Source organism: Brachyhypopomus gauderio, chromosome 5 (assembly GCF_052324685.1).
Source record: "Brachyhypopomus gauderio isolate BG-103 chromosome 5, BGAUD_0.2, whole genome shotgun sequence".
NCBI lineage: Eukaryota > Metazoa > Chordata > Actinopteri > Gymnotiformes > Hypopomidae > Brachyhypopomus > Brachyhypopomus gauderio.
Window position 1 is genome coordinate 13,493,490 of NC_135215.1, and position 27,630 is coordinate 13,521,119.

The 27,630-nt window shown below is 39.9% G+C and overlaps 4 protein-coding genes and 2 pseudogenes across 4 annotated transcripts; all 6 read right to left on the minus strand.

The window, feature by feature from the left end:
- Positions 1–1,209: 1,209 nt before the first annotated feature.
- LOC143513826 (protocadherin alpha-3-like) lies at positions 1,210–4,195 on the minus strand. The gene is made up of 2 exons (XM_077004535.1): positions 1,841–4,195; positions 1,210–1,275 (listed from the first exon to the last, which is right to left on the minus strand). Exons 1-2 carry the CDS (start codon positions 4,193–4,195, stop codon positions 1,210–1,212), a joined length of 2,421 nt encoding a protein of 806 aa, XP_076860650.1.
- Positions 4,196–5,261: 1,066 nt separating this feature from the next.
- On the minus strand, positions 5,262–8,056 carry LOC143513827 (protocadherin beta-15-like). Its single transcript, XM_077004536.1, has 2 exons — positions 5,571–8,056; positions 5,262–5,378 (listed from the first exon to the last, which is right to left on the minus strand). The coding sequence occupies exons 1-2, from the start codon at positions 7,932–7,934 to the stop codon at positions 5,262–5,264; spliced, it is 2,481 nt and encodes an 826-aa protein (XP_076860651.1). The 5' UTR covers positions 7,935–8,056.
- A 277-nt stretch (positions 8,057–8,333) lies between these two features.
- On the minus strand, positions 8,334–11,153 carry LOC143513829 (protocadherin gamma-C3-like). Its single transcript, XM_077004538.1, has 2 exons — positions 8,656–11,153; positions 8,334–8,348 (listed from the first exon to the last, which is right to left on the minus strand). Exons 1-2 carry the CDS (start codon positions 11,017–11,019, stop codon positions 8,334–8,336), a joined length of 2,379 nt encoding a protein of 792 aa, XP_076860653.1. The 5' UTR covers positions 11,020–11,153.
- A 6-nt stretch (positions 11,154–11,159) lies between these two features.
- Positions 11,160–19,725, minus strand: LOC143513832 (protocadherin alpha-7-like). Its single transcript, XM_077004540.1, has 4 exons — positions 17,252–19,725; positions 13,932–14,054; positions 12,156–12,914; positions 11,160–11,171 (listed from the first exon to the last, which is right to left on the minus strand). Exons 1-4 carry the CDS (start codon positions 19,616–19,618, stop codon positions 11,160–11,162), a joined length of 3,261 nt encoding a protein of 1,086 aa, XP_076860655.1. The 5' UTR covers positions 19,619–19,725.
- Positions 19,726–20,050: 325 nt separating this feature from the next.
- On the minus strand, positions 20,051–22,558 carry LOC143513833 (protocadherin alpha-7 pseudogene; annotated as a pseudogene).
- LOC143513834 (protocadherin alpha-2 pseudogene) lies at positions 22,529–25,210 on the minus strand (annotated as a pseudogene).
- Between the last annotated feature and the right edge of the window lie 2,420 nt (positions 25,211–27,630).

Genomic DNA, 27,630 nt, shown 5'->3' on the forward strand with positions numbered 1-27,630 from the left:
ATTTTAAAAAAACATCTGTTTTTTATTTGTGCACAGGACCAATGCAGCGCACAGTCTGCCAGAATAATGCAGCATCAGGGATGTGGCAAGAACAAAAATACTGGAAGGAAACAAAAAGTTCAAACAGAAAAGGTTAATGACCCATTTCATGAAACTGGAAGTAAAGGAGCTATAAGCAGGCTTACACACACCGATAACAACAATCTACAAATAACTTATTTTTCATGTAAGAAAAAAAACAAAGGCTTCTTAACAATAATAATATGTTTATTATAAGTTTATCTATCTTTGCCATGCTTCTGTGTCTTAGTGGTTGCATTGCTTTTGTTTCCAACTCGAGGGAAATGCCTTAACTTTGAATATTTATAGGCATGACAGCTAGTCCCTCCCTTCTCGCTACGCCCTTGGATCAATACTAAAACTTCGTAACTTATTAAGAAAAGTTCATTGAAGTGGAAGTCGGAATTTGGAGTTGGAAAGAAGCCAAAACCATGCTACAAGAAATGTGCCTGGATTTCCATGAAAACGTCAGCAGGAAGGGAATCCGAGAATTCCCTTGCTGTTGTCATGGTCCTGTGGTAGGGAACTGGTCTTGTGACCGGAGGGTTGTGGGTTCGATTCCCAGGCCTGAGGTCATGACTGAGGAGCCCTTGAGCAAGTCACCTAACCCCAACTGCTCCCCGGGCTAGGGCTGCCCACCGCTCTGGGCATGTGTGTACCGCAGCCCCCTAGTAATCACTAGTGTGTGTTCTAACTGCACAGATGGGTAAATGCGGTGAAAAAATCACACAAAATATGTGACAAAATATGGCACATTTCATTTGGAATTAAGTATTTAAGAATATTAAGTAGAGCCTAAGATCTGTTTAACCTGTGAGTTTGTTTAAACTCACGTAATTTGCTCTAACAGGTGTCACAAAGTTATCTTGCCTCCCATGTTTGTTTGTAGAGTTATAATTAGTTCTACCTTCAGAAGAAATTTATACAAATTCTACAGTAGCATATAAGACTGGCGAGCGAGCACACCTGTCCAACTCCATGAAGGCATTGATTACTCAACCAAGTGTACAGCGTTCCGGAACAGACCCGCTCATACATCATCGCTCAACTTCACCGAACAGCTGGGTCACATTTCATCTATTCGAGTTATAAAAATACATATTTCCCTGAAATTTCAGGGTGGTGCCCCTTATAATTATTCATAATTAATCAATATTGCTGCACTATTAACAGTAGTACCAGCCTTGCCACCAAGATGGCGATCATATTAATTCCCTTTACAAACATGAACACACATTACAGCAACACCACAGGCTCCTTTCAGATAATATTTACACAGAACTGAAATGTTGAATATATGTAATGTAATATACAAACGAGCATGCTTTCAATTTCTTTTTTGTATACTGACACAATGTCCATTAAAATAATCATAGTTATCTTCCCCGAGACCTTTGCTTTCTGCTTACACATAATGCTACATATTACTGTGAGTTTTTATGCTGCACACAGCCAAACCCAATGGTTTGAAAACACTGCTCTGATGACTCCATAGCCCATGAGAGAGACTAAATCACATTATTTTCATTATTATTGCTGATTAATTTATGCTTAACAGGTGGGGTCAAAATCTTTGAACAGTGCTCTCAGTTTGATAAAAGATCAATTTTGATTAGTGCAAAAATGGTTAATTTTATGCATTTAGCAAGTCATTACCATGTGCAGCTGCATATAAAAATGGGAAACTGACGTGTTAAGTAGCCAAAAGTGTTAGGTGTAGGTTAACACTAAACACTAAGCACAAGCACCTACCTACGCTTTCCACTGAGCAAGAGCTTACCTCTCCAGATGCTCTCCTCCTGTGATCTGGTACCACTAGAGTATTCCTGTTACTGCCCGGGACTATAGTAGAACCGATACTCATTCTGGGTCCAACTAACATGTACCGTTTATCTCCAGATCTGTACTGAATACTGTGACACAGTGTCCCATCATAATTTGTATCTTGTAAGTACTTGGAGGAATAGTCTGTAGATTTGGAGCACTGCATTACAATCAACACGATGATGCTGATGACAAAAAGCAGTGAAACTGATCCCAAAGTAATGATCAGATAAAATGTGACGTTGTCCTCTTCCTCTTCTTTTACTGTACTTTTAACATCAGAAGCTGCAAAAGCCTCTTTGGGCTCCACTACTTTGATAATCACAGTCGCTGTTGCTGAAAGTGAAACGTTTCCATTGTCTTTGACCAGTATGACCAGTTTATGCTGAGTCTCATCTGTTTCTGTGAATGAGCGAAGGGTCCTTATCTGTCCTGTGTAGCGGTCCAAACCAAACAGAGTGTGGTCACTTACTTCCTGCAGTGAAAATAATAACCAGCCATTGTATCCTATATCTGCGTCATAGGCTCTCACTTTAGTCACCAAATGACCTGCGTTCACATTGTGGGGAATCTCCTCCACACCTTCAGCAGAACCGTTAGCACTGACTGGATATAAGATCACTGGAACGTTGTCGTTCTGGTCCAGTATGTACACGTTCACTGTGACGTTGTTGCTAAGTGACGGAATTCCAGAATCTGATGCAACAACTTGGAAATGAAACATTTTATTGATTTCAAAGTCAAAGGATTTCAGCGCGTAAATCTCACCAGTTTCCGGATTTATATTGAGGAAAGACAGGTACTTGTTTTCTTCACCAGTTTCTCGACAAATTTGGTAAGTTATCATGGCATTTGCATCCAAATCGCTATCATGGGCTGATACGGAGAACACGGATGTGCCTGGTACATTGTTTTCAGTTACATAAAAAGTGTACGGGTTAAGGAAAAACTTTGGCCTGTTATCGTTTACATCTGATACCAGGACAGAAATAGTTTTAAATGAAGATAGTGACTGCTGCCCTGCGTCTCTCGCATGCAACGTTATTTCATAGTGAGATATTTTCTCTCTATCAAGTGGTAATGCCGTTATCAATGCATAAATGTTGTCTTGTGAGGACTGCGTTAGTTTAAAAGGTATATCTTCGCTTACCGAACATGACACTTTGCCATTTAGTCCAGAGTCCAAATCACTTAAACTGATTAAAGCTACTGTAGTTCCAGGCTTGGAATCCTCTGGTATTGCGCTCGAAAATGATGTCACTTCGATCTCTGGCGCGTTGTCATTTACGTCAACCACTTGTATAAGAACGCTCTTGTCTGTGGTCAGTGGTGCAGTGGCTTTATCCGAAGCCTGAATATCAACTTCATATTGTTCTTTCTCCTCAAAATCTATTGTTCCTTTCACAACAATTTCACCCGTGATGGGGTTTAGATCAAACAGTTTACGCATGTCATTGTCCACGTCATGACCAAAAATGAAAAACACCTCACCATTTATACCATCATCTAAGTCAGTTGCATTTACCTGTATTACCGTTGTACCTATGGGGACATTTTCGCTAAGCTTAACGAAGTACGAGTCTTGTGTGAAAACCGGCATGTTGTCATTTACATCTATGACATCCACAGTTATCTCCATAGTTCCAGATTTCGGAGGTTTGCCACCGTCCAGTGCTGTAAGGAGGAGTTTGTGGCTAGGGCTAGTTTCCCTGTCTAATGATTTCTGTAAAATTAGGAAGGGCATCTTTCGATCTGGACCGCGGTCTTTAATTTCTATTCGAAAATATTCATTGTGGCTGAGTTTATAAACCTGCACTGAATTAATCCCGCTATCGGGATCGCGTGCGGCTTGAAGTTGAAAGCGCGCACCAGACAACGCATTTTCAGATATTTCCAAACTCTTTTCTTTCTCGGGGAAAGTGGGGGCATGATCGTTTATGTCCAAAATTTCTACTGCTACGTAATGAATCTCTAGGGGATTTTCGAGAGCAATTTTTAGATTAATCATGCACGGGTTGCTCCTTTCGCATACTTCCTCTCTGTCTATTTTTCCATTCACATATAAGACTCCGTCAACCTGATTTACCGTGAAAAGAGACTCTTCTGTCGTTGAAACTATACGGAATCCTCTTTCCTTTAACGTTCTGTGATCAATACCCAAATCCTTTGCTATATTCCCAACAACAGTGCCCCCGATCTGTTCTTCAAGAACGGAGTATCGTTTCTGTGCATTGGCCGCTCGACATAATAGCAGCGACAGTGCCAGAAATGCCAACTTTAGTCGCCATGATGAATATTCCTTTTGTTCCATTTTGGGAGAATCGGTTGAGAATTTAGTCACGTTAACAGAGACGATTCAGTGTGTATCCATGCCGCTGATCTTTAGGTTGGTATTTTTGGAAAATCCCAAGTAATGCAATCAACACAAAATGTCTTCAGTAGACCTCGATGTGATGTACACTGCCCAGTATGTCCAACTGACGACGCGGTCCAGATAGCCAACTACGTCAGAAGTGTTATTTTAGTTTACACTGACACCGTGTGATGTTACATCTCACTGCAGGAAAATAGTATAACTAATTAAAATATTTGAAATACAATCATTCAGAAACATTCACATTTCCTACAAAGCCTGAAAAACTCAGAATTACAAAATTCTGCGTTATATACCATCCAGGACGTTGTAGTATTTTCAGCACGTTGTATGGGGACAGCTCCCATTCAGAAGTCCTAAGTAAGAACGTGCAGAAAGCCGGTCTTAAGCTGTCCAATCAACATCCCTTCTGCTGTTCTTGCCTGAGTAGCCCCTCTGGTAGAAAAAAAAAAAAAAAAAATAATAATAATAATAATAATAATAATAATAATAATAATAATAATAACTGCTTTCTTTGTATTGAAGTTGCTCTGATAACGTAGCCCTTAACCACCCAAGTTAGACCACATAACATTGCCTTACACTGATCTTTCAGGTCAGAGCTACAGCCCTTCAAATGTCTGTGTATGTCCCATTTCCTGAGTTCACACTGAGGGCAATGCAAACGAACAAACGAAAAACATGCAGCAACTTTGCTTTTCATTGTGTTATCCACAAAGTAGAACCTGTTTAAACTAAAACTAGCTCTATCCCTACTAGTCATCTCCAGGATCAAAAACATCAAATTTTATTTTATATAAACAACTAAAAATGATGTGTAAAACAATATCCATAAGAATAAATTGATCAGAATGAAATAAGGTGTATAGCAAAATCCTATTATTTAAACAAGTGTAAATCTGTATAGTTTATATAAAGCCATATCAAAACATGCATGTTGGCAATAATGCTGTATAAGCTAAAGACCAAAACATTCACATACACCTTCCACTGAGCAGGAGCCTCAGACTACAGTAGAACCGACACTCATTCTGGGCCCAACTAGAGTGGTCCATCCCAGAGTAATGGGATAAAATGTGATGATGTCCTCTTCTTTTACTGTTACTTTTAACATCAGAAGCTGCAAAAGCATTATCAAAAAACTTTGATAATCACAGCTGCTGTTGCTAAAAGTGACATCTATGACATCCACAGTTAACTCCATAGTTCTAGGGTTTGTGCTATATAAAATATTTGATCAATACACAAAGCAGCATCAAACTGTTTGCCACAATTATGTACAAGTAAATTGGAAATTGTTTTTAAATCTTACCTCTCCAGAGGACATTCTCCTGTGATCTGGTACCACTATTGTATTCCTGTTACTGCTAGGGACTGAAGTAGAACCGATACTCATTCTGGGTCCAACTAGCATGTACCGTTTATCTCCAGATCTGTACTGAATACTGTGACACAGTGTCCCATCATAATTTGTATCTTGTAAGTACTTGGAGGAATAGTCTGTAGATTTGGAGCACTGCATTACAATCAACACGATCATGCTGATGACAAAAAGCACTGAAACTGATCCCAGAGTAATGATCAGATAAAATGTGATGTTGTCCTCTTCCTCTTCTTTTACTGTACTTTTAACATCAGAAGCTGCAAAAGCCTCTTTGGGCTCCACTACTTTGATAATTACATTCGCTGTTGCTGAAAGTGAAACGTTTCCATTGTCTTTGACCAGTATGACCAGTTTATGCTGAGTCTCATCTGTTTCTGTGAATGAGCGAAGGGTCCTTATCTGCCCTGTGTAGCGGTCCAAACCAAACAGGGTGTGGTCACTTACTTCCTGCAGTGAAAATAATAACCAGCCATTGTATCCTATATCTGCGTCATAGGCTCTCACTTTAGTCACCAAATGACCTGCATTCACATTGCGGGGAATCTCCTCCACACCTTCAGCAGAACCGTTAGCACTGACTGGATATAAGATCATTGGAACATTGTCGTTCTGATCCAGAATGTACACGTTCACTGTGACGTTGCTGCTCAGTGGTGGAATTCCAGAATCCGTTGCCAGTACTTGGAAGTGGAATGATTTTACACTTTCAAAGTCAAAGCTTTTTAGCGCATATATCCACCCATTTTCAGAATTTATATTTACAAAAGATGAGTACTTATTGTGTTCGCCACTTTCTCTCAGTATATCATAGGTGACTACTGAGTTTTTACTTGTGTCTCGGTCAGACGCCGAAACAGAGAATAACGATGATCCTGGGACATTATTTTCCATAATGTAAAAGGTGTATGGCGAAAGAGAAAACAATGGACTATTATCATTTACATCGGATACTAAAACGGTTATAGTTTTCACTGAGGATAAAGGCGGCTCTCCTGCGTCTTTGGCAGTAATTGTGATGTCATACTCATATTTTATCTCTCTGTCGAGGATTGACGTAGTAATTAAGGAGTAAATATTATCCTGTGATGACGGCGTTAATTTAAAAGGTACGTCATCAGGAACGAAACAAAAAACTTTTCCGTTGGCTCCAGAATCTACATCAGTGACGCTAATTAAAGCAACTGTAGTTCCAGGTCTACAATCTTCTGAAACAGCGCTGGAAAACGATGTCACTTCTATCTCCGGCGCATTATCGTTGACGTCAACAATTTTTATGGCCACACTCTTATCCGTTGTCAGAGGTATAATGCCTTTATCTGACGCTTCAATGTCAATTTCATAGGTACCCACGGTTTCAAAATCAAGATATCCCTTTACAATTATTTCCCCAGTAACAGAGTTTATATTAAAAAGTTTGCCCAATTCACTGTCAACGTTGTTAGCAAACGCATACATAACATCTCCATTTGAGCCCTCATCTAAATCTGTAGCGTTCACTCGTAGTACTGTAGTACCTATAGGCGCATTTTCATTTAGCGTGACAGAGTAAACGTCCTTAGTAAATACTGGCAAATTGTCGTTTACATCTAAAATAGTAACGGTTATCTCCATCGTTCCAGTTTTAGAGGGCCTACCACCATCAACGGCAGATAATAACATTTTCATGCTCTGTATAACCTCTCTGTCAATAGGCTTTTGTAAGACTATAATGGGGATTTTACCACCTTCTCTACGGTCTTTGATTTCGAGTCGGAAATGGTCATTTTGACTGAGTTTATACGTTTGAATGGAATTGGAACCACTGTCTGGGTCACGGGCTGCCTGAAGCTGAAAACGCGTCCCAGGTAATGCAGACTCCCATATCTCTAAAAACGTTTCTTGTTCAGAAAAAACAGGAGCATGGTCGTTGAGATCCACAATCTCTACAGTCACATAGTGAACCTCCAAAGGATTTTCCAGGGCGATTTTTAAATTGATTAGGCACGATGTGCTTTTCTCGCACACCTTCTCTCGGTCTAAATTTTTACTGACGTACAATAAACCATCATTCTGATTTACCTTAAAAAGTGACTCTCCTGAGGTTGACACGATACGAAATCCTCGTTCCTTTAAGGTTCTTTGTTCAAGGCCCAAATCTTTCGCGATATTTCCCACCATTGTGCCGTCTTTCTGTTCCTCGGAAATGGAATATCGTATCTGAGCCCAAACCGCTCTTCCAAACAAAAGCGATACGGCCATAAAGACGAGCTTCACGTGCGACCTCCGCCATGAGTCCCTTCCTCTTCGTTCCATGTTAAAGCAACGTTCACGTTAAATTCACCAGCAAATAACTTTTATTCGTGTAACCACAAAACTAATAACCATAACTTCGTCCGCCAGACAGTACAGTACAACGCACGGTAAAGCCAAGGCAACCTGCGTTCTTCACTACTGGCGATATTAAAGAAATTAATGCAAGAAGGGGAGGATGCAAAAAAATCTCCTTCAGTGCCATGAACCTTATTCTAGTTTTAGACTGACACCTCGCGAACAGAAAGCTTATTGCATTTAGTTTAATGCTTGTTTTGGTTCTAATACATGCTGAAATTAGAGGTATAGCCATTTAAGTTTTTTGTGGAATCACTGCAATTTTACAATGTTACAGGCAACTCTACCAAAACCCATCTAAAACGTTTAAAAAGTGAGACACATCTAGACACAAACAAGCTGATAGAGAATATCAAGACACTCAGTTTAAACGAATTGTGTGTCCTGTTGACGTACTGTGGACAGCAACTGGTTGTTTGTTCTGCTTCAAGTAAAATCAGCTGATGTAGCCATAGCCATATGGACTGTGAGTAGCTTTTTCATATTGATCTAATTTATCAGGTAATGAGCAAACTCTTAAAACAACAGATACCATTAATCTAACACCAATAAGAACAATAATAGTAATGACAATAATTAGTAATGTAGTGCATGATATCACCTGAACACTGATCTGGAAAAAAATAAACACCTGAGACATTCTTACCTCTCCGGAAGGTCTTCTCCTTCTGTCTGGTACCACTAGAGTATTCCCATTACTGCCCGGGACTATAGTAGAACCGATACTCATTCTGGGTCCAACTAACATGTACCGTTTATCTCCAGATCTGTACTGAATACTGTGACACAGTGTCCCATCATAATTTGTATCTTGTAAATACTTGGAGGAATAGTCTGTAGATTTGGAGCACTGCATTACAATCAACACGATGATGCTGATGACAAAAAGCAGTGAAACTGATCCCAGAGTAATGATCAGATAAAATGTGACGTTGTCCTCTTCCTCTTCTTTTACTGTACTTTTAACATCAGAAGCTGCAAAAGCCTCTTTGGGCTCCACTACTTTGATAATCACAGTCGCTGTTGCTGAAAGTGAAATGTTTCCATTGTCTTTGACCAGTATGACCAGTTTATGCTGAGTCTCATCTGTTTCTGTGAATGAGCGAAGGGTCCTTATCTGTCCTGTGTAGCGGTCCAAACCAAACAGAGTGTGGTCACTTACTTCCTGCAGTGAAAATAATAACCAGCCATTGTATCCTATATCTGCGTCATAGGCTCTCACTTTAGTCACCAAATGACCTGCGTTCACATTGCGGGGAATCTCCTCCACACCTTCAGCAGAACCGTTAGCACTGACTGGATATAAGATCACTGGAACGTTGTCATTCTGATCTAGAATGTACACGTTCACTGTGACGTTGTTGCTCATTGTAGGAGTTCCAGAATCTGTTGCTAGTACTCGGAATGGGAATGTTTTTACACTTTCAAAGTCAAGACTTTTTAGTGCATAAATACATCCATTTTCAGAATTTATGTTTAAAAAAGAGGTATATTTATTCTCTTCTCCACTTTCTCTGAGTATTTCAAATGTGACTACAGCATTCTCATTTGTGTCTTCGTCAGATGCCGAAACACAGAACAAAGATGAGCCAGGAGCATTATTTTCCATAATGTAAAATGTGTATGGCGAAAGAGAAAACTCTGGACTATTATCATTTACATCAGAAACCAAAACGGTTATAGTTTTCACTGAGGATAAAGGTGGCTCTCCTGCGTCTTTGGCAGTTAATGTGATGTCATACTCATATTCTGTCTCTCTATCGAGGGATGATGTAGTAACTAATGAGTAAATATTATCCCGTGATGACGGCATTAATTTAAAAGGTATGTCTTCAGGAACTGAACAGACAACTTTTCCATTGGTTCCCGAATCTAAATCAGAGACACTTATCAAAGCAACTGTAGTGCCAGGTCTTGAGTTCTCTGAAACAGTACTTGAAAAGGAGGTCACCTCTATCTCAGGTGTATTGTCATTGACATCAAGAATTCTTATAGTTAAACTTTTATCTGTTGTCAGAGGTATAGTACCTTTATCTGATGCCTGAATGTCAATTATGTAGGTACCCATGGTTTCAAAATCAATATAACCCTTTACAACAATGTCCCCTGTGACTGAATTTAGATCAAAAAGTTTGCGCAATTTACTGTCAACGTGATTAGCAAATGCATATATAATCTCTCCATTTGGTCCGTCGTCTAAATCTGTAGCGTTCATCCGTAGTACTGTCGTACCTACAGGTGCATTTTCATTTAGCGTGACAGAGTAAACGTCTTTAGTAAAAACTGGAAAATTATCATTTACATCCAAAATATTAACAGTTATCTCCATCGTTCCTGATTTAGAGGGCCTTCCACCATCAACAGCAGTTAACAACAATTTCATACTCTGTATAGCTTCTCTGTCTATAGGCTTTTGTAAGACTATAATGAGGATTTTCCCACCTTCCCCGCGATCTTTTACTTCGAGTCGGAAGTAATCGTTTTGATTGAGTTTGTACGCTTGAATGGAATTTGAACCGCTGTCAGGGTCGTGCGCAGCCTGCAGTTGAAAACGCGTCCCAGCTAAAGCAGATTCCCACATCTCCAAACGCGTTTCGTGCTCAGAAAAAACAGGAGCATTATCGTTCACATCTACGATCTCTACAGTCACATAATGGATTTCTAGCGGATTCTCCAGGGCGATTTTCAGGTTGATCAAGCATGACGTGCTTTTCTCGCACACTCTCTCTCTGTCCAAATCTCCACTGACATACAACATACCGTCATCCTGCTTTACCTTAAACAGTGACTCTCCGGAGGCTGACACAATACGGAATCCTCGTTCCTTTAGCATCTTTTGGTCAATACCCAAATCCTTTGCGATATTCCCCACCACAGTACCATCCTTCTGCTCCTCGGAAATTGAATATCGAATATGTGCTAAAACCGTTCTTCCAAACAACAACATTAGCGCCAAGAAAGCAAGCTTCACACGTAGCCTTCGCCCTAAGCCGTATCCCCTTTGTTCCATGATATAACCGTCAACGTAAAATCCACAATCGAATGTGTTATTCCTGTGACCAAAAAACCCACTGGCCAAACATTAGATCTTAGGGTTGGCAGATAATACAGTTCAGATATATTTAAAGCGAACACAATGTTCTATCTTCGCTACTGGATATCCTACAAATGAACCAAAGACGTTGAAGAGGCGGACACAAAATCAGCCTTCTTTTACAGCATGAACTGTTTCCACTGTTTTACACTGACACCTCGCGAACTGAAAGCTTATTGCATCAAGTTTAATGTTTAATAGGAATTTGTGGAATCGTAATTTTACAATGTTATATGCAACATGCCTTACCACAACTCCACCAAAACCCAAATAAACCTAAACCTAAAACATATGACGACAGACAGATACAACCAGCTGAACAGAATCAGAATACTCAGTTTAAAGTAATTATGTGACGTTATGAAGTACCATGGCCAGCGACCGGCTGTAAAATTACGCCGCGGACGTTGCGCAATCAGAGGGTGGACACACATGCTGAGAAGAGCGGTCTTTATCAAAAGGGGTTTTTACAATGAACATCATCAGCTTCAACGTAACGAAACGGATGACATACGGACAACGCGAGAACGACGAGGCATGACGACAAAGCTAAATAAACAAAATAAGACAAAGTAGACATATGCAGGAATTAAACAGAAAACCACACAGTCACATGAATGCGCACACACCGGCAACGAACATGAAACCATACAACCTAAACGAACCTGAACCCGAGAAAGGCAATAGAGAACAAACCAAAAGACACCAAAACAAAGAAACGTGCCGAGTATACAGCCAGGAATAGAACAACGTAATGAACCACAAATACAGACAGAAAACAAGACATATAAAGGTCAGTGCTAATAGAAAACCGAACAAGACACAACTGAAAGGAATAGCAAGGGGAGTTAACAAAACATACCACAACAAACAAACGAAACGTAGGCCTAGACATGATTGACACGGAGGGCGGAGCCAACCGTACAGGGGGAGGGGGGGCAGTACACGTCAAATGGTATAGAACCTCCACTGGCACACTGGCACTTGGCACACACATAACTGGGATTGAGAACGGCTTATCTGGACAGAGAGAACACTTATAAATTTCTTACCTCTCCAGAAGGTCTCCTCCTGTGATCTGGTACCACTAGAGTATTCCCATTACTGCCCGGGACTATAGTAGAACCGATACTCATTCTGGGTCCAACTAACATGTACCGTTTATCTCCAGATCTGTACTGTATACTGTGACACAGTGTCCCATCATAATTTGTATCTTGTAAATACTTGGAGGAATAGTCTGTAGATTTGGAGCACTGCATTACAATCAACACGATGATGCTGATGACAAAAAGCACTGAAACTGATCCCAGAGTAATGATCAGATAAAATGTGACATTGTCCTCTTCCTCTTCTTTTACTGTACTTTTAACATCAGAAGCTGCAAAAGCCTCTTTGGGCTCCACTACTTTAATAATCACAGTTGCTGTTGCTGAAAGTGAAACGTTTCCATTGTCTTTGACCAGTATGACCAGTTTATGCTGAGTCTCATCTGTTTCTGTGAATGAGCGAAGGGTCCTTATCTGTCCTGTGTAGCGGTCCAAACCAAACAGAGTGTGGTCACTTACTTCCTGCAGTGAAAATAATAACCAGCCATTGTATCCAATATCTGCGTCATAGGCTCTCACTTTAGTCACCAAATGACCTGCATTCACATTGCGGGGAATCTCCTCCACACCTTCAGCAGAACCGTTAGCACTGACTGGATATAAGATCACTGGAACGTTGTCGTTCTGATCCAGTATGAACACGTTCACTGTGACGTTGCCCTTTAGTGGTGGAATTCCAGAGTCTGTCGCTGCAACTCTGAACTGGAATGTTTGTACTGTTTCAAAATCAAAACTTTTTAGTCCATATATCTTTCCATTTTCAGAATTTATATTTAAGAAAGATGTATATTTAGTCTCTTCACCATTATCTCTCAGTATCTTATAATTAATTAGTGAATTTTCATCCGAGTCTCGGTCAGAAGCAGACACTGTAAATAAAGGTGTGCCTGGGACAATGTTTTCCAATAAATAAAAAGTGTACGGGGAAAGAAAAAACTCAGGACAATTATCATTTACATCTGACAGGTGGACAGTTATTGTTTTCATCGAGGACAAACGTGGCTCTCCCGCATCTTCTGCAAGTAATGTAATATCATACCGAGGTGTGATTTCTCTATCAAGCAGCGACGTTGTAACTAAGGAGTAAACATTGTCATGCAATGACGGAATTAGTTTGAAAGGAATGCTGTCAGGTACAGAACAGAAAATTTTACCGTTCATTGCCGAGTCTAAATCAGACACACTGATTACAGCAACAGTAGTGCCAGGTCTAGAGTTTTCCCGGATTGTGCTTGAAAATGATGTCACCTCAATCTCCGGAGCGTTGTCATTTACATCCACAATCTTTATGGTTACACTCTTGTCTGATGTCATTGGAACAAGTCCTTTATCAGATGCTTGAACATCAATTTCATATTTGTCCTTGGTCTCAAAATCTAAAAGTCCCTTCACAATTATTTCCCCAGTGATTGCATTTATTTCAAAAAGTTCACGTAATTTATTATTTACATTATTTCCTATTGAATAAACTATCTCTCCATTTGAGCCCTCATCCGAATCTGTAGCGTTCAGCTGTATCACTGTGGTACCTATAGGTACATTTTCATCCAATTTTACTGTGTAATCCTCTTTAGTAAATATTGGTACGTTATCATTCACATCCAGTACATCTATTATTACCTCCATTGTCCCAGATCTTGGTGGGTTTCCGCCATCTACAGCAGTTATTAACAATCTTACGGCATTTGCTACTTCTCTGTCTAACGTTTTTTTCAGTACCAAAATGGGGATTTTTCCGTCTTCGTCGCGGTCTTTGACTTCTAACCGAAACTGATCGTTATCACTCAGCTTATATCTCTGAATCGAATTGCTGCCACTATCAGGGTCTCGGGCTGCCTGGAGCTGGAATCGCGAACCGGGTAATGCAGATTCCCAAATCTCTAACGTTTTTGCTTTCTGAACGAAATCCGGTGCGTGATCATTTATATCTTGAATTTCTACTGCTACATAATGAATCTCCAGCGGATTCTCAAGAGCGATTTTTAAATTTATTAAACATTTAGTGCTTCTCTCGCAAACCTCTTCTCTGTCTATTTTCCCATTTATATAAAGTCCTCCATCATCCATATTTACCTTGAACAGCGACTCTCCAGAGGTTGACATGAGACGAAATCCTCGTTCCTTTATTACTCTATGGTCAATACCTAGATCCTTTGCAATATTTCCAACTACGGTACCATGGTTTTGCTCTTCAGAAACAGTATAGCGTATCTGTGTCCCAACGGCACTTCCAAACAGCAGGAAAATAGCCACAATGGTGCATCTTATGCGTATCCCACACCATGACGCTTGACATTTTTGTTCCATTTTGCCTTTAGCACGTCAGTGGATTACCAAAATCCTACTACTTTATTCGCGTTCGTTTCAAACATTACTGCTGAAAAATGCACAACGACGCATTACAATTCAAATGTTCCAAACACTACCGCGGGGTGAGAGTGAACGCACAGGGACATTGATGGGGCGGGGTGTATTTCTGATGTCTGAAGGCTTAAGCTGGTTTTGCACTGACACCTCGCGAGTTCAACATTTTATTGCATTGTAACAGTCCAAAATGGACCCTGCATCCTGAAGACCCTGAATACGTATAATTTGATATATATAGTATACGGAGCAGACCATATAGTTTTAATGAAGCAATTTTTAATGCTGTATCTATGCACCCATAGCCCGCTTTTCTATAAACAAAGACGGGAAACGGTGTGGGCAAACGTTTAACGCATTAAAAACTTTTTTTCTCTCACTCCAAACTACGATTAACACATGCGTTAGAAAGAACACGTTTAATAGCTTAGTCCAACGTAAGTATATCCTGAGAATATCCCTAAACTACTTCATAAAGTTAATTAATGCCAAAACAGGGTGCTTTGTCAGTATACCAGTCAGCTAGCCTAATATAGGGTTTAATCTAATAAACGTGTGCTGCAGATTGAATTCCCTACAGGAAAAGAGTTGTGCTAATCTACAAAACTATAACTGGTTCTTCACTCTGGTTAGTGAGTACTTAAGCATTTATACTATGTAATGTGTTATGACCTTGTTTAGGCCCCAGGCCGTACCAGGGGTGTGAATAAACAAGAATGGACACAGGGTGCAGGGGTTCCCGTATATACAAATTTGGTGTATTTGTATGTACAAATACAGGAGTAGAATATATACATAGAACAAAGTGCACACTGGTACAAATGTCAGAAGTGACCCAGGCCACAACAACAAACAAAAAGCACACTAGAAATGAGATCTATCTAAAGTGCTTCATGTGAGGTAACACAGGACTTACTTACAAAAAACAAGCCAATCATTTGGGTAGACAGTGTAATGGGGTATTGCACATCATTCTGTAAATATAAAAAATACAACATAGTTATGGATAGAGAGAAAGATTGAGGGAGAGATTGATATTCAAGGGAAAAGGAGATGGAGAGAAAGAGAGAGAGCAAGCCCAACTGATAGATTTCTCCAAACCTCACTGTTCATTCCACCCCCTATACCCCATCTACACCCCAGCTATACCCCATCTATACCCCAGCTTCATTCTCAGGTCCACTCCACTGTACTCCACGACTGCTCTTCCTCCAAAGCTCAGAATACCTCCAGTGTGATCTTGACAGAGTTGCCACCAAAAAATAAAAGAATATACCGGAAGGCCAAGCCAAAATCACCATAGTGACATGGCCAACCTTATCTACATGACAACTCATGGATGCACTGCACTGGGGAAAGATGAGAAAAAGACCTCACAGACCAGACTTTTACCTGCAGAAGTCTGCATTAAATCTTTACTTCTATTATTTACATAAGATTATAGAGTAAAATTGCATGTATTGGCACAGCAACCATGCACCCTGATGTACTGGCTCTTGGTTCAGTCTGTTGTGTGTGCACTGGCTGCTGTTGTGTGCCCACTCCCCCTCGTTGGCCTATCCTGTTAGCCTATTATCACCTCCCCCTTTCTCCCCTCATTAAAGTATGTATACCTTCATATTTAGCCCTCCATTGTCTGTCTTTGTTGTCTATGTCACAATAGACCCAGATCTCTCGTTTGATACACACATTAATCATATACCTAGGGTAGCGTTCTTTTACTTACACAACATTGCTAAAATTAGAAACATATTAAATACTAGTGATGCGGAAAAACTAATCCATGCATTCATATCCTCTCGTTTAGATTATTGCAACAGTCTCTTGGCTGGATGCTCTGGTAAATCAATAAACAAACTCCAGCTGATTCAGAAACCAGCAGCACGAGTTTTAACAAAAACTAAAAAGTTTGATCACATTAGTCCCATACTATCGTCATTACACTGGCTGCCAATTAGATTCCGTATTGACTATAAAATACTTTTATTAGGGTTCTGGACCCATAGTATTGTTAACCTTTTAAATCCTGTAAAGCTGCTTTGTGACAACTTGAGTTGTTAAAAGCGCTATACAAACAAACTTTGATTTGATTTGATGTAGGACTGACTGTTCTTTTTTGTCTGTGTTAATAAATGTCATTCGTCAGCACCAGTCTCTCTGCTTCCCCTCCCTCGCTCACGACACACACGTGACATTACGCTGCCGTATCAGCTGATAAAAGAACAACACATTTGGCCACCTGTTAGTAATACACACACACACACACACACACACACACACACACACACACACACACACACAGACAGTTATACTGATTTAAACCAATATGCACATGAGGAAATTTGCAAGGTAATGATTGACAAGATGATACAAATATTCAGAAACTGCAGACCATAAACACAAGTAGACTGCCTTGTGACAACAGCTTCACCAGCTTTACACGGTTACAACTGGGCACATGCCACAGAGAATGCAAATGTGTATCAACAGATCTACATTAGCATGTGTCCTTATCTCTAAAATCATTGAAATTCTTTGACTTTCATATAAAGTCCAAAGGACAGCACATGACAAGCAGACAAAACTACAAAGAGATGCAGGTCTGTGTTCACACATGATGCACTGAAAATGTTTTAAATTCTTTACATAGGAGTATAACCTTTTAGATTTCTTACCTCTCCAGAAGGTCTCCTCCTGTGATCTGGTACCACTAGAGTATTCCTGTTACTGCCCGGGACTATAGTAGAACCGATACTCATTCTGGGTCCAACTAACATGTACCGTTTATCTCCAGATCGGTACTGAATACTGTGACACAGTGTCCCATCATAATTTGTATCTTGTAAATACTTGGAGGGATAGTCTGTAGATTTGGAGCACTGCATTACAATCAACACGATGATGCTGATGACAAAAAGCACTGAAACTGATCCCAGAGTAATGATCAGATAAAATGTGACGTTGTCCTCTTCCTCTTCTTTTACTGTACTTTTAACATCAGAAGCTGCAAAAGCCTCTTTGGGCTCCACTACTTTAATAATCACAGTCGCTGTTGCTGAAAGTGATACGTTTCCATTGTCTTTGACCAGTATGACCAGTTTATGCTGAGTCTCATCTGTTTCTGTGAATGAGCGAAGGGTCCTTATCTGTCCTGTGTAGCGGTCCAAACCAAACAGAGTGTGATCACTTACTTCCTGCATTGAAAATAATAACCAGCCATTGTATCCTATATCTGCGTCATAGGCTCTCACTTTAGTCACCAAATGACCTGCGTTCACATTGCGGGGAATCTCCTCCACACCTTCAGCAGAACCGTTAGCACTGACTGGATATAAGATCACTGGAACGTTGTCGTTCTGGTCCATTATGAACACGTTCACTGTGACGTTGCTGCTCAGTGGAGGAGTTCCGGAATCGGTGGCGAGTACTTGGAATTGAAACGTTTTTAGAATTTCAAAATCAAAACTGTTAAGAGCGTAAATCCATCCATTTTCCGAATTTATATTTATTAAAGAAGAATACATTTTTTCACCAATATCTCTCCAAATTTCATAGCTGACTATTGCATTTTCATTTTGATCTCGATCTGCGGCAGAAACACAAAAAAGTGATGCACCAGGAGAATTGTTCTCTACCACATAGAACGTGTATGGGCGGAGTGAAAACTCGGGGGAGTTATCGTTTACATCCGACACCGCTACAGTAATCGTTTTAATAGAGGATAACGGTGGCTGCCCCTCGTCTTTAGCAACTAATGTGACATCATACTCGTATATTATTTCTCTGTCAAGTAATGACGCAGTAACTAAGGAGTATACATTCTTCTGTGATGATGAAATTAATTTAAAAGGTACGTCTCCAGGTAAGGAACATAACACCTTCCCGTTAACTCCAGAGTCCAAATCACTTACGCTAATCAGTGCAACTGTTGTCCCAGGTCTAGAATCTTCTGGGATTGAACTTGAAAACGATGTTACCTCTATTTCAGGCGCATTGTCATTTATATCAACAATTTTTACCATTACGCTTTTATCCGCTGTGAGAGGAGGATTACCCTTGTCCGATGCTTGTATATCGATTTCATAGCTGTCTCTAACCTCAAAATCTAAAAGTCCTTTCACTGTTATTTCACCAGTAAATGAGTTAATATAAAACGTTTTTTGTAATTTATCACTTACACGATTGCCCAATGAATAAACAATATCTCCATTTGAGCCTTGGTCCAGGTCTGTGGCGTTCATGTGTATTATCTTTGTACCTACAGGTGCGTTTTCATTTACCATCACGGAGTAAACATTCTCAGTAAAGACAGGCATGTTGTCATTTATATCTAACACATCTACAGTAATTTCCATTGAACCAGATTTAGGGGGTCTTCCGCCATCCATAGCAGTGAGCAGTAAAGAAACGCTTCTGGTAATCTCCCTGTCCAACGGAATTTTTAGAATTAAAACGGGCATTTTACCATCTTCCCCACGATCTTTTACCTCAAGATTAAAATGTGCATTTTGGCTTAGTTTGTAATGCTGTATTGAATTACTTCCACCATCCGGGTCGTGTGCTACTTGGAGCTGATAACGCGATCCAGGTAAAGCATTTTCCCATATCTCCAAATGCATTTCTTTCTCAGGAAAACTGGGAACATGGTCGTTTACGTCAATTATTTCTACTGACACATAATGAATCTCCAGAGGATGTTCAAGAGCGATTTTCACGTTGATAAAGCACGAACTGGTTCTTTCGCAAATCTCTTCTCTGTCTATTTTCCTACTCAAATACAAAATTCCATTATCCTGATTTACCTCGAACAAGGATTCTCTTGTGGATGACACGACACGAAACCCTCGCTCCTTTAAGGTTCTGTAATCAATGCCCAAATCCTTGGCGATATTTCCAACCACAGCACCGTCCTTTAGCTCCTCTGAAACGGAGTACAGCAGCTGGGCCCAAATTGCTTGCGCAAACAATGCTAGCGTAATTAAAACCATTTTCAAATGCAGGTTTCTCCACGACGTGCGTACTCTTTGATCCATTTTGCACATTTTACAAGACGATTACAGCTAAAACAACAACCACCTAGACCAAAGCATTTAAGATTTTTGAGAAGAGAAAATAAATAAGATACAAGCTGCACAACTATAACGCTCCTCTCGCGTTCTCATCTTCACCAGGAAACTGAAAGGGCGGACTCGTATGATCACGAACGTGTTTCAAACCTTACTATGGCTTCACACTGACATCTTGTGAAATAAAAGCTTATTGCAATCTGATGATGTTTATTGCGAATATTTCCATCCAAGTTGATATTGGTGGAGGTGATCAAGTGTTCTGCAAAATAATTGCTACTTTACTTAGTTATAGCTCGCCATTTGATGGTTAAAGTTATTATTCTCACATATAATGCACAGGGAGGGATGTGACATTGCCTTGCAAAACTGCATGTAAAGTATTCAAATAATAAAAACCCCCATAGATCAACTTACCTCTCCAGATGCTCTCCTCCTGTGATCTGGTACCACTAGAGTATTCCCATTACTGCCCGGGACTATAGTAGAACCAATACTCATTCTGGGTCCAACTAACATGTACCGTTTATCTCCAGATCTGTACTGAATACTGTGACACAATGTCCCATCATAATTTGTATCTTGTAAATACTTGGAGGAATAGTCTGTAGATTTGGAGCACTGCATTACAATCAACACGATGATGCTGATGACAAAAAGCACTGAAACTGATCCCAGAGTAATGATCAGATAAAATGTGACATTGTCCTCTTCCTCTTCTTTTACTGTACTTTTAACATCAGAAGCCGCAAAAGCCTCTTTGGGCTCCACTACTTTGATAATCACAGTCGCTGTTGCTGAAAGTGAAACGTTTCCATTGTCTTTGACCAGTATGACCAGTTTATGTTGAGTCTCATCTGTTTCTGTGAATGAGCGAAGGGTCCTTATCTGTCCTGTGTAGCGGTCCAAACCAAACAGAGTGTGGTCACTTACTTCCTGCAGTGAAAATAATAACCAGCCGTTGTATCCTATATCTGCGTCATAGGCTCTCACTTTAGTCACCAAATGACCTGCGTTCACGTTGTGGGGAATCTCCTCCACACCTTCAGCAGAACCGTTAGCACTGACTGGATATAAGATCACTGGAACGTTGTCGTTCTGATCCAGAATGAACACGTTCACTGTGACGTTGCTGCTCAGTGGTGGTGTTCCAGAGTCTGTAGCAAGCACTTGGAAACTGAATCTTTTAATTTTTTCAAAGTCCAAACTTCTCAATGCATATACATTTCCATCTTCAGAATTTATATTCATATAAGAGATGATAGTTGACTCTGTACTGTCAACTTTTAGAATGTGGTAAGATATATGTGCATTTTCATTCTGGTCTATGTCATAAGCTCTTAAACAGAATATAGATGCACCTGGTGTATTGTTTTCAGTAATATAAAATGTAAATGGGCTTTGGATAAATACCGGACTGTTATCATTGACATCTATAATGTCGACTTGTATAGTCTTCTGTGAGGCCAAATATGGCTCCCCTCTATCTGAGCACTTTATTGTTATCATGTACAAAGAGATAGTCTCTCTATCCAAGTGATGTTTAGTGACCAGAGAGTACATGTTGTTCTGGAAAGAGGGTTTCAATTCAAAAGGAATATCACCTACATGTTTGCACATCACAATGCCATTTTCACCCGAATCTCTGTCAGACACACTAACAAGAGCTATGGTTGTGCCTGGATTCGAGTCCTCTGGTATCTCAGCCAAGAGTGAAGTCATATCAATCTCTGGCACATTATCATTCACATCCTTTATGTTAACAACTACACTGCAGTGACTTACTAAAGCTACTGGGCCTTTATCAGTTGCTTGGACATCAATTTCATATGCACTCTGTTCCTCAAAGTCTAATGTTCCCTTCACAGTTATCTGCCCTGTGACTGCATCTATTTCGAACATATCAAATGCTTTATTTGTAAGACTTTTGTCAAATGTATAAAAAACTTGGCCATTTGCACCTTCATCTAAATCTGTTGCATGTAGTTTTATCACGGATGAACCAAGACTGGTATTTTCCTCTAATATTACAGAGTACACTTGACGATCAAAAACTGGGGCATTATCATTAATGTCAATAACAGTCATGGTAATATTTACTGACCCGGATCTCTCGGGTTTTCCTCCATCATATGCCGTCAGGGTTAAATGCAGATGGGGTTTATGTTCCCTGTCTAGAGGCTTTTTCAAAATCAGGAATGGAATTTTCTCTTCTCCGCGAGTTTTAACATCCAAGTCAAAATGACTATTCGGACTGAGAATGTATTTATGCACAGAATTCATACCGGCGTCTAAATCGCGCGCAGCATCCAGGGGGAGGCGCGTATTCTGAGGCACGGCATTTTCAGATATTTCCAAACGCTTTTCTCGTACAGGAAAAGCAGGAGAATGATCATTGATATCTGTGATTTCAACGTCAATGTAATGAATTTCCAGCGGATTTTCAGCCATGGTTTTAAGATTCACTGTACACACGCTGCTTTTTTCGCACAGCTCCTCCCTGTCGACGTTTCCACTCACATACAGTGCTCCATTGTCCTGGTTAATCTGCAAGAAACGATCATTTGATCCGGAGACAATTCGAAACCTTCGTTCTTTAAGTTTTTCCACATCAAAGCCCAAATCTTTCGCAACGTTCCCCACAATAGATCCTTCTTTAGATTCCTCAGCGATGGAATAGCGAATCTGAGCGAAAACTTCACCACAAAAACACAACAGAAAAAAACAGCGCAGAAATGCATCTAACACCGCGCTCGGCCGAGTTATCATGACGAAAATTCCAAATATCCTCTGCACCATCGCAAACGATTTTATTTTCTGCTAGTATATTCCGACAACAACGTTATATAGATTTTAACCATCCTAAAAACAAAATCTCCGTCGATTTCACAATCGCTTCTCCCTGGTGTGCTTGCGCAACGGAGAGTGAGAACTAGCATATAATCTTGTGGGTGTGTATAAAATCCATGTCACGTAAAGCAGCGACACCAAGTGTATATTTTCCTCACCAAACCTGAAACAAATGTTTCAGTATATTTAAACGTTTACAAACACACACATATTATACATGGAAAACTTTGCGCAAACCATACCTGAATACTTGACTCTCTTCTGTAGGTTCCACTCAGTGTATTCCCATTACTTCCCGGGACTATGGTAGAACCGATACTCATTCTGGGTCCAACTAACATGTACCGTTTATCTCCAGATCTGTATTGAATACTGTGACACAGTGTCCCATCATAATTTGTATCTTGTAAATACTTGGAGGAATAGTCTGTAGATTTGGAGCACTGCATTACAATCAACACGATGATACTGATGACAAAAAGCACTGAAACTGATCCCAGAGTAATGATCAGATAAAATGTGAGGTTGTCCTCTTCCTCTTCTTTTACTGTACTTTTAACATCAGAAGCTGCAAAAGCCTCTTTGGGCTCCACTACTTTGATAATCACAGTCGCTGTTGCTGAAAGTGAAACGTTTCCATTGTCTTTGACCAGTATGACCAGTTTATGCTGAGTCTCATCTGTTTCTGTGAATGAGCGAAGGGTCCTTATCTGTCCTGTGTAGCGGTCCAAACCAAACAGAGTGTGGTCACTTACTTCCTGCAGTGAAAATAATAACCAGCCATTGTATCCTATATCTGCGTCATAGGCTCTCACTTTAGACACCAAATGACCTGCGTTCACATTGCGGGGAATCTCCTCCACACCTTCAGCAGAACCGTTAGCACTGACTGGATATAAGATCACTGGAACGTTGTCGTTCTGATCCAGAATGTACACGTTCACTGTGACGTTGCTGCTCAGTGGTGGTGTTCCAGAGTCTGTAGCAAGTGCATGAAATTGGAATGATTTCACTGACTCAAAATCAAACCTTTTTAAAGCACGGATTTGTCCAGTTTCAGCATCGATGCTAATAAATGATGCCATGTCACTTTGTGTACCATCTCCCTTGATGACAGAATAGGTGATTGCTGCATTGTCATTTAAATCACTGTCCATGGCACGTACATAGTATATAGGTGACACAGGTGAGTTATTTTCCATTAAATAAAGGTCAAGGGGATTCTGTGAAAACTGCGGGCTGTTATCGTTCACGTCACCAATCTGAACTCTTAGAATTTTGTTACTAAACTGAGGGGGCTGTCCCAAATCCGTTGCCATTATAGTAACATCATAATTTGAAATTAGTTCTCTGTCTAAAAGCTCTTTTGTTACTAATGAATAAATGCTGTCCTTTACAGTTGGTTTTAATTCAAAGGGTACGTTATCAGACAGAGCACAAACAACTTTACCATTGAGACCAGAATCTTTGTCTGTAACACTAATGAGAGCAATCACTGTTCCGCGTTTAGAGTCTTCATAAACCGTACTTAATAATGACGTTACATCTATTTCTGGTGAATTATCATTCTTATCTATAACCTTTATGACTACTCTACAGTCTGCTGTCATTGGCGGCTGACCCTTATCAGTGGCCTGTACATTTAACCTGTACACTTCATTTTCCTCATAGTCAATCTTGCCCTTTACACTAATCTCGCCAGTAACACTATCTAAATAAAATATGTCATCTAAATTACTTTTTGAGGATCTTCCAAGTGTGTACACAACTTCTCCATTTAGACCAAAGTCTGCATCACTGGCATTAACAGTGGTAATAATGGTTCCTGTTGGTACATTTTCATTCAGCAGAACAGTATATATTTCATGAGAGAATATAGGCATGTTGTCATTAATATCATTAACTGAGACAGTGATATTTAAAGTGTTTGTTTTGGGAGGACTTCCTCCATCAGATGCAGTCAATATTAATGTGTGATTTGCATATTGTTCTCTGTCTAACGGTTTTTGTAGGACTAGGAATACAATTTTTTCATCATCATCACCATCTCTCACTTGCATCTGAAAGTGTTTGTTTTGACCTAATTTATAGGAACGCACAGAAAAAATTCCAGCGTCCAGGTCACTTGCCGCTGGCAACTCAAATCGTGCGCCTGAAAGGGTATTTTCGGGTATTTCTAAATATACTGTAGTTTCCGGAAAAACAGGGAAATTATCATTTACATCAGTGACATCTACTTCAATGTAATGTATTTCCAGTGGATTTTCCACGACGATTTTCAAGTTAATAGTGCAAGCTCCATTTCTCTCACACAGTTCCTCTCTGTCAATCCTCTTCATAACAGACAAAACGCCATTGTTCAGATTTACCTGGAAAAGAGCGTCATTACTTCCAGAAACTATCCGAAGCCGTCTGTCTTCCAAAGTGTTGACATCAAGACCGAAATCTTTAGCAATATTTCCAACAACATATCCCTCTTTTACCTCCTCCGGAATTGAGTACCTTATCTGACATGAAAGCTGCTCTATGAAGCACGAGAGAAATACCAGGCGTATAACAATCCAGCAGTGTTCCCGTATTTGCGATCGGCGCCTTTGTTCGCCGTTATCCATCGCGAAGGAGAATCGGGCTTTTCTGTGGAGTCGTAATTTTCACAATATACACAGCATGCCTTTGGGCGGTTTATAAATCAAAACGCAAAACCTAAGGATGCGATCATCTTTGAAGGAAAAGCAGCGCGTCTTTATTGCTTTACAATGACCAGAACTGTCCCGTTGGACGTCATAAAGGGGGCAGACCCAAATTCATTTCCTTGTACAGCACTGACACCAAGCGACTTCTATACCATCTACATTTTCACTGAGTAAAGACAGTGTGGCCAACAGTAGAGTAATTAGGAAAATAATACACTTAAGGGAAAAAATATTGTCTCTCATGGCTTGAAAGGTAACGTAACCAAAAAAAAGTCTACCCGAAAACATGTTGCAATTTAGACGTTAAAGTTTCCGAGAACACGTGAAAGCCAAGTTTGATATGTAAACAGCATGTGAACAACTCGTCCAACTGTAAAGCACTGATGGATGCTCGAGGTGCGAAGTCAAACCACGGTCAAAGTCCAAATCAACCTTTTAGTTCTGTACGTCTATTATCTCCAAAACAGAAAGTAATTTCGTGGCCCATCTTAACACGTCACATGTCAAATCCAGATCAAGTTGAATGCAGAGGTTTCAGTATTCTTATGACCAGTCTGGTTATTTAAACCTAGCTTGAGAAAAACATCAGTCTTGTTTGCTTGACAATGTTGTTAAGCTGGTTCTTATTTTGAACATTTAAACTCTTATATCAAGCAATAATGGAGAAGTATAGAACATCTCTAATAAATGATTCACAATTTCTTTAACCACATTACAAACATTCAAATTCTTTAAGAAGTAATATTACTGCATTCCTACTCTGTTGACCATGTCAGTGTTCACATAAAAGTTCAGCTGCAATTGTGTCTTCACATTCTAAATAGGACACAATGTCCCACAAATCTCTGAAACTTCTGAACATTTCAGATGCATTAAACACAGAGTAAGGTAAATAGATTTGCTCATTATAGGCCTATGGTTAAATCTATAATTAAATCTACCATTTATATAGAATGATTAAGCTGTGCTCAACCCCACAAAAGCTCAAAATGGACATGTTCTTACCTCTCGAGATACTGTCCTCCTGTGATCTGGTACCACTAGAGTATTCCCATTACTGCCCGGGACTATAGTAGAACCGATACTCATTCTGGGTCCAACTAACATGTACTGTTTATCTCCGGATCTGTACTGAATACTGTGACACAGTGTCCCATCATAATTTGTATCTTGTAAGTACTTGGAGGAATAGTCTGTAGATTTGGAGCACTGCATTACAATCAACACGATGATGCTGATGACAAAAAGCACTGAAACTGATCCCAGAGTAATGATCAGATAAAATGTGACGTTGTCCTCTTCCTCTTCTTTTACTGTACTTTTAACATCAGAAGCTGCAAAAGCCTCTTTGGGCTCCACTACTTTGATAATCACAGTCGCTGTTGCTGAAAGTGAAACGTTTCCATTGTCTTTGACCAGTATGACCAGTTTATGCTGAGTCTCATCTGTTTCTGTGAACGAGCGAAGGGTCCTTATCTGTCCTGTGTAGCGGTCCAAACCAAACAGAGTGTGGTCACTTACTTCCTGCAGTGAAAATAATAACCAGCCATTGTACCCTATATCTGCATCATAGGCTCTCACTTTAGTCACCAAATGACCTGCGTTCACATTGTGGGGAATCTCCTCCACACCTTCAGCAGAACCGTTAGCACTGACTGGATATAAGATCACTGGAACGTTGTCGTTCTGATCCAGAATGAACACGTTAACAGTGACGTTGCTGCTCTGTGGAGGAGTTCCAGAGTCTGTAGCAACAACTTGGAATTGAAATGTTTTCGACGTTTCAAAGTCAAAACTTTTGAGAGCAAGGACGTTTCCATTTTCTGAATTAATATTAACAAAAGGGGACAAATCATTTTGCAATTCATAATTTCTTATTATTTTATACAATATAGCTGCATTTTCATCCGAGTCTTTGTCAAAGGCACTCACTGAGAAAATGCATGTGCCAGGAGTGTTATTTTCCAACAAGTATAGATCAAAGGAGATCTGAGAAAATTCTGGTTTATTATCATTTACATCTGATACCAGCACGCTCAGAGTTTTAAAGTTGGATAGCGAAGGCTGCCCTAAGTCTATGGCTGAAATTGTGATGTCATAATGGGATACAATCTCGCGATCTAACTTTTGTTTTGTGACTAACGAGTACATGTTATCTTGAAAAGATGGTTTAAGTTCAAAAGGAAGGCCATCCGTCAGACTACACATAACTTTCCCGTTAAGTCCAGAGTCTTTATCTGAAACACTGATAAGAGAAATAACTGTGCCAGGATTGGAGTCTTCGGAAACAACGTTTGATAATGACGTCACTTCAACTTCTGGTTTATTATCATTTATGTCTAAAATCTTTACTATAACTCTGCTCTCTACTGTTAACGGAGGCTGCCCTTTATCTGATGCCTGTATATCCAATTTGTAAACCTCAGTGTCTTCAAAGTCTATTTC

Coding starts and splice junctions, on each gene's coding strand:
- LOC143513826 (XM_077004535.1), bottom strand. CDS start 4,195: ATGGAACAAAAGGAATATTCATCATGGCGACTAAAGTTGGCATTTCTG. Junction 1,276..1,840: donor GGAGGAGAGCATCTGGAGAG/GTAAGCTCTTGC, acceptor ATGTTTGTAAAG/GGAATTAATATGATCGCCAT.
- LOC143513829 (XM_077004538.1), bottom strand. CDS start 11,019: ATGGAACAAAGGGGATACGGCTTAGGGCGAAGGCTACGTGTGAAGCTT.
- LOC143513827 (XM_077004536.1), bottom strand. CDS start 7,934: ATGGAACGAAGAGGAAGGGACTCATGGCGGAGGTCGCACGTGAAGCTC. Junction 5,379..5,570: donor GGAGAATGTCCTCTGGAGAG/GTAAGATTTAAA, acceptor ATGCTTTTGCAG/CTTCTGATGTTAAAAGTAAC.
- LOC143513832 (XM_077004540.1), bottom strand. CDS start 19,618: ATGTGCAAAATGGATCAAAGAGTACGCACGTCGTGGAGAAACCTGCAT. Junction 14,055..17,251: donor GGAGGAGACCTTCTGGAGAG/GTAAGAAATCTA, acceptor TCGCGATTCCAG/CTCCAGGCAGCCCGAGACCC. Junction 12,915..13,931: donor ACGGAAAAATCCCCATTTTG/GTACTGAAAAAA, acceptor CAAACATTCCAG/TTCAGAGTTGCAGCGACAGA.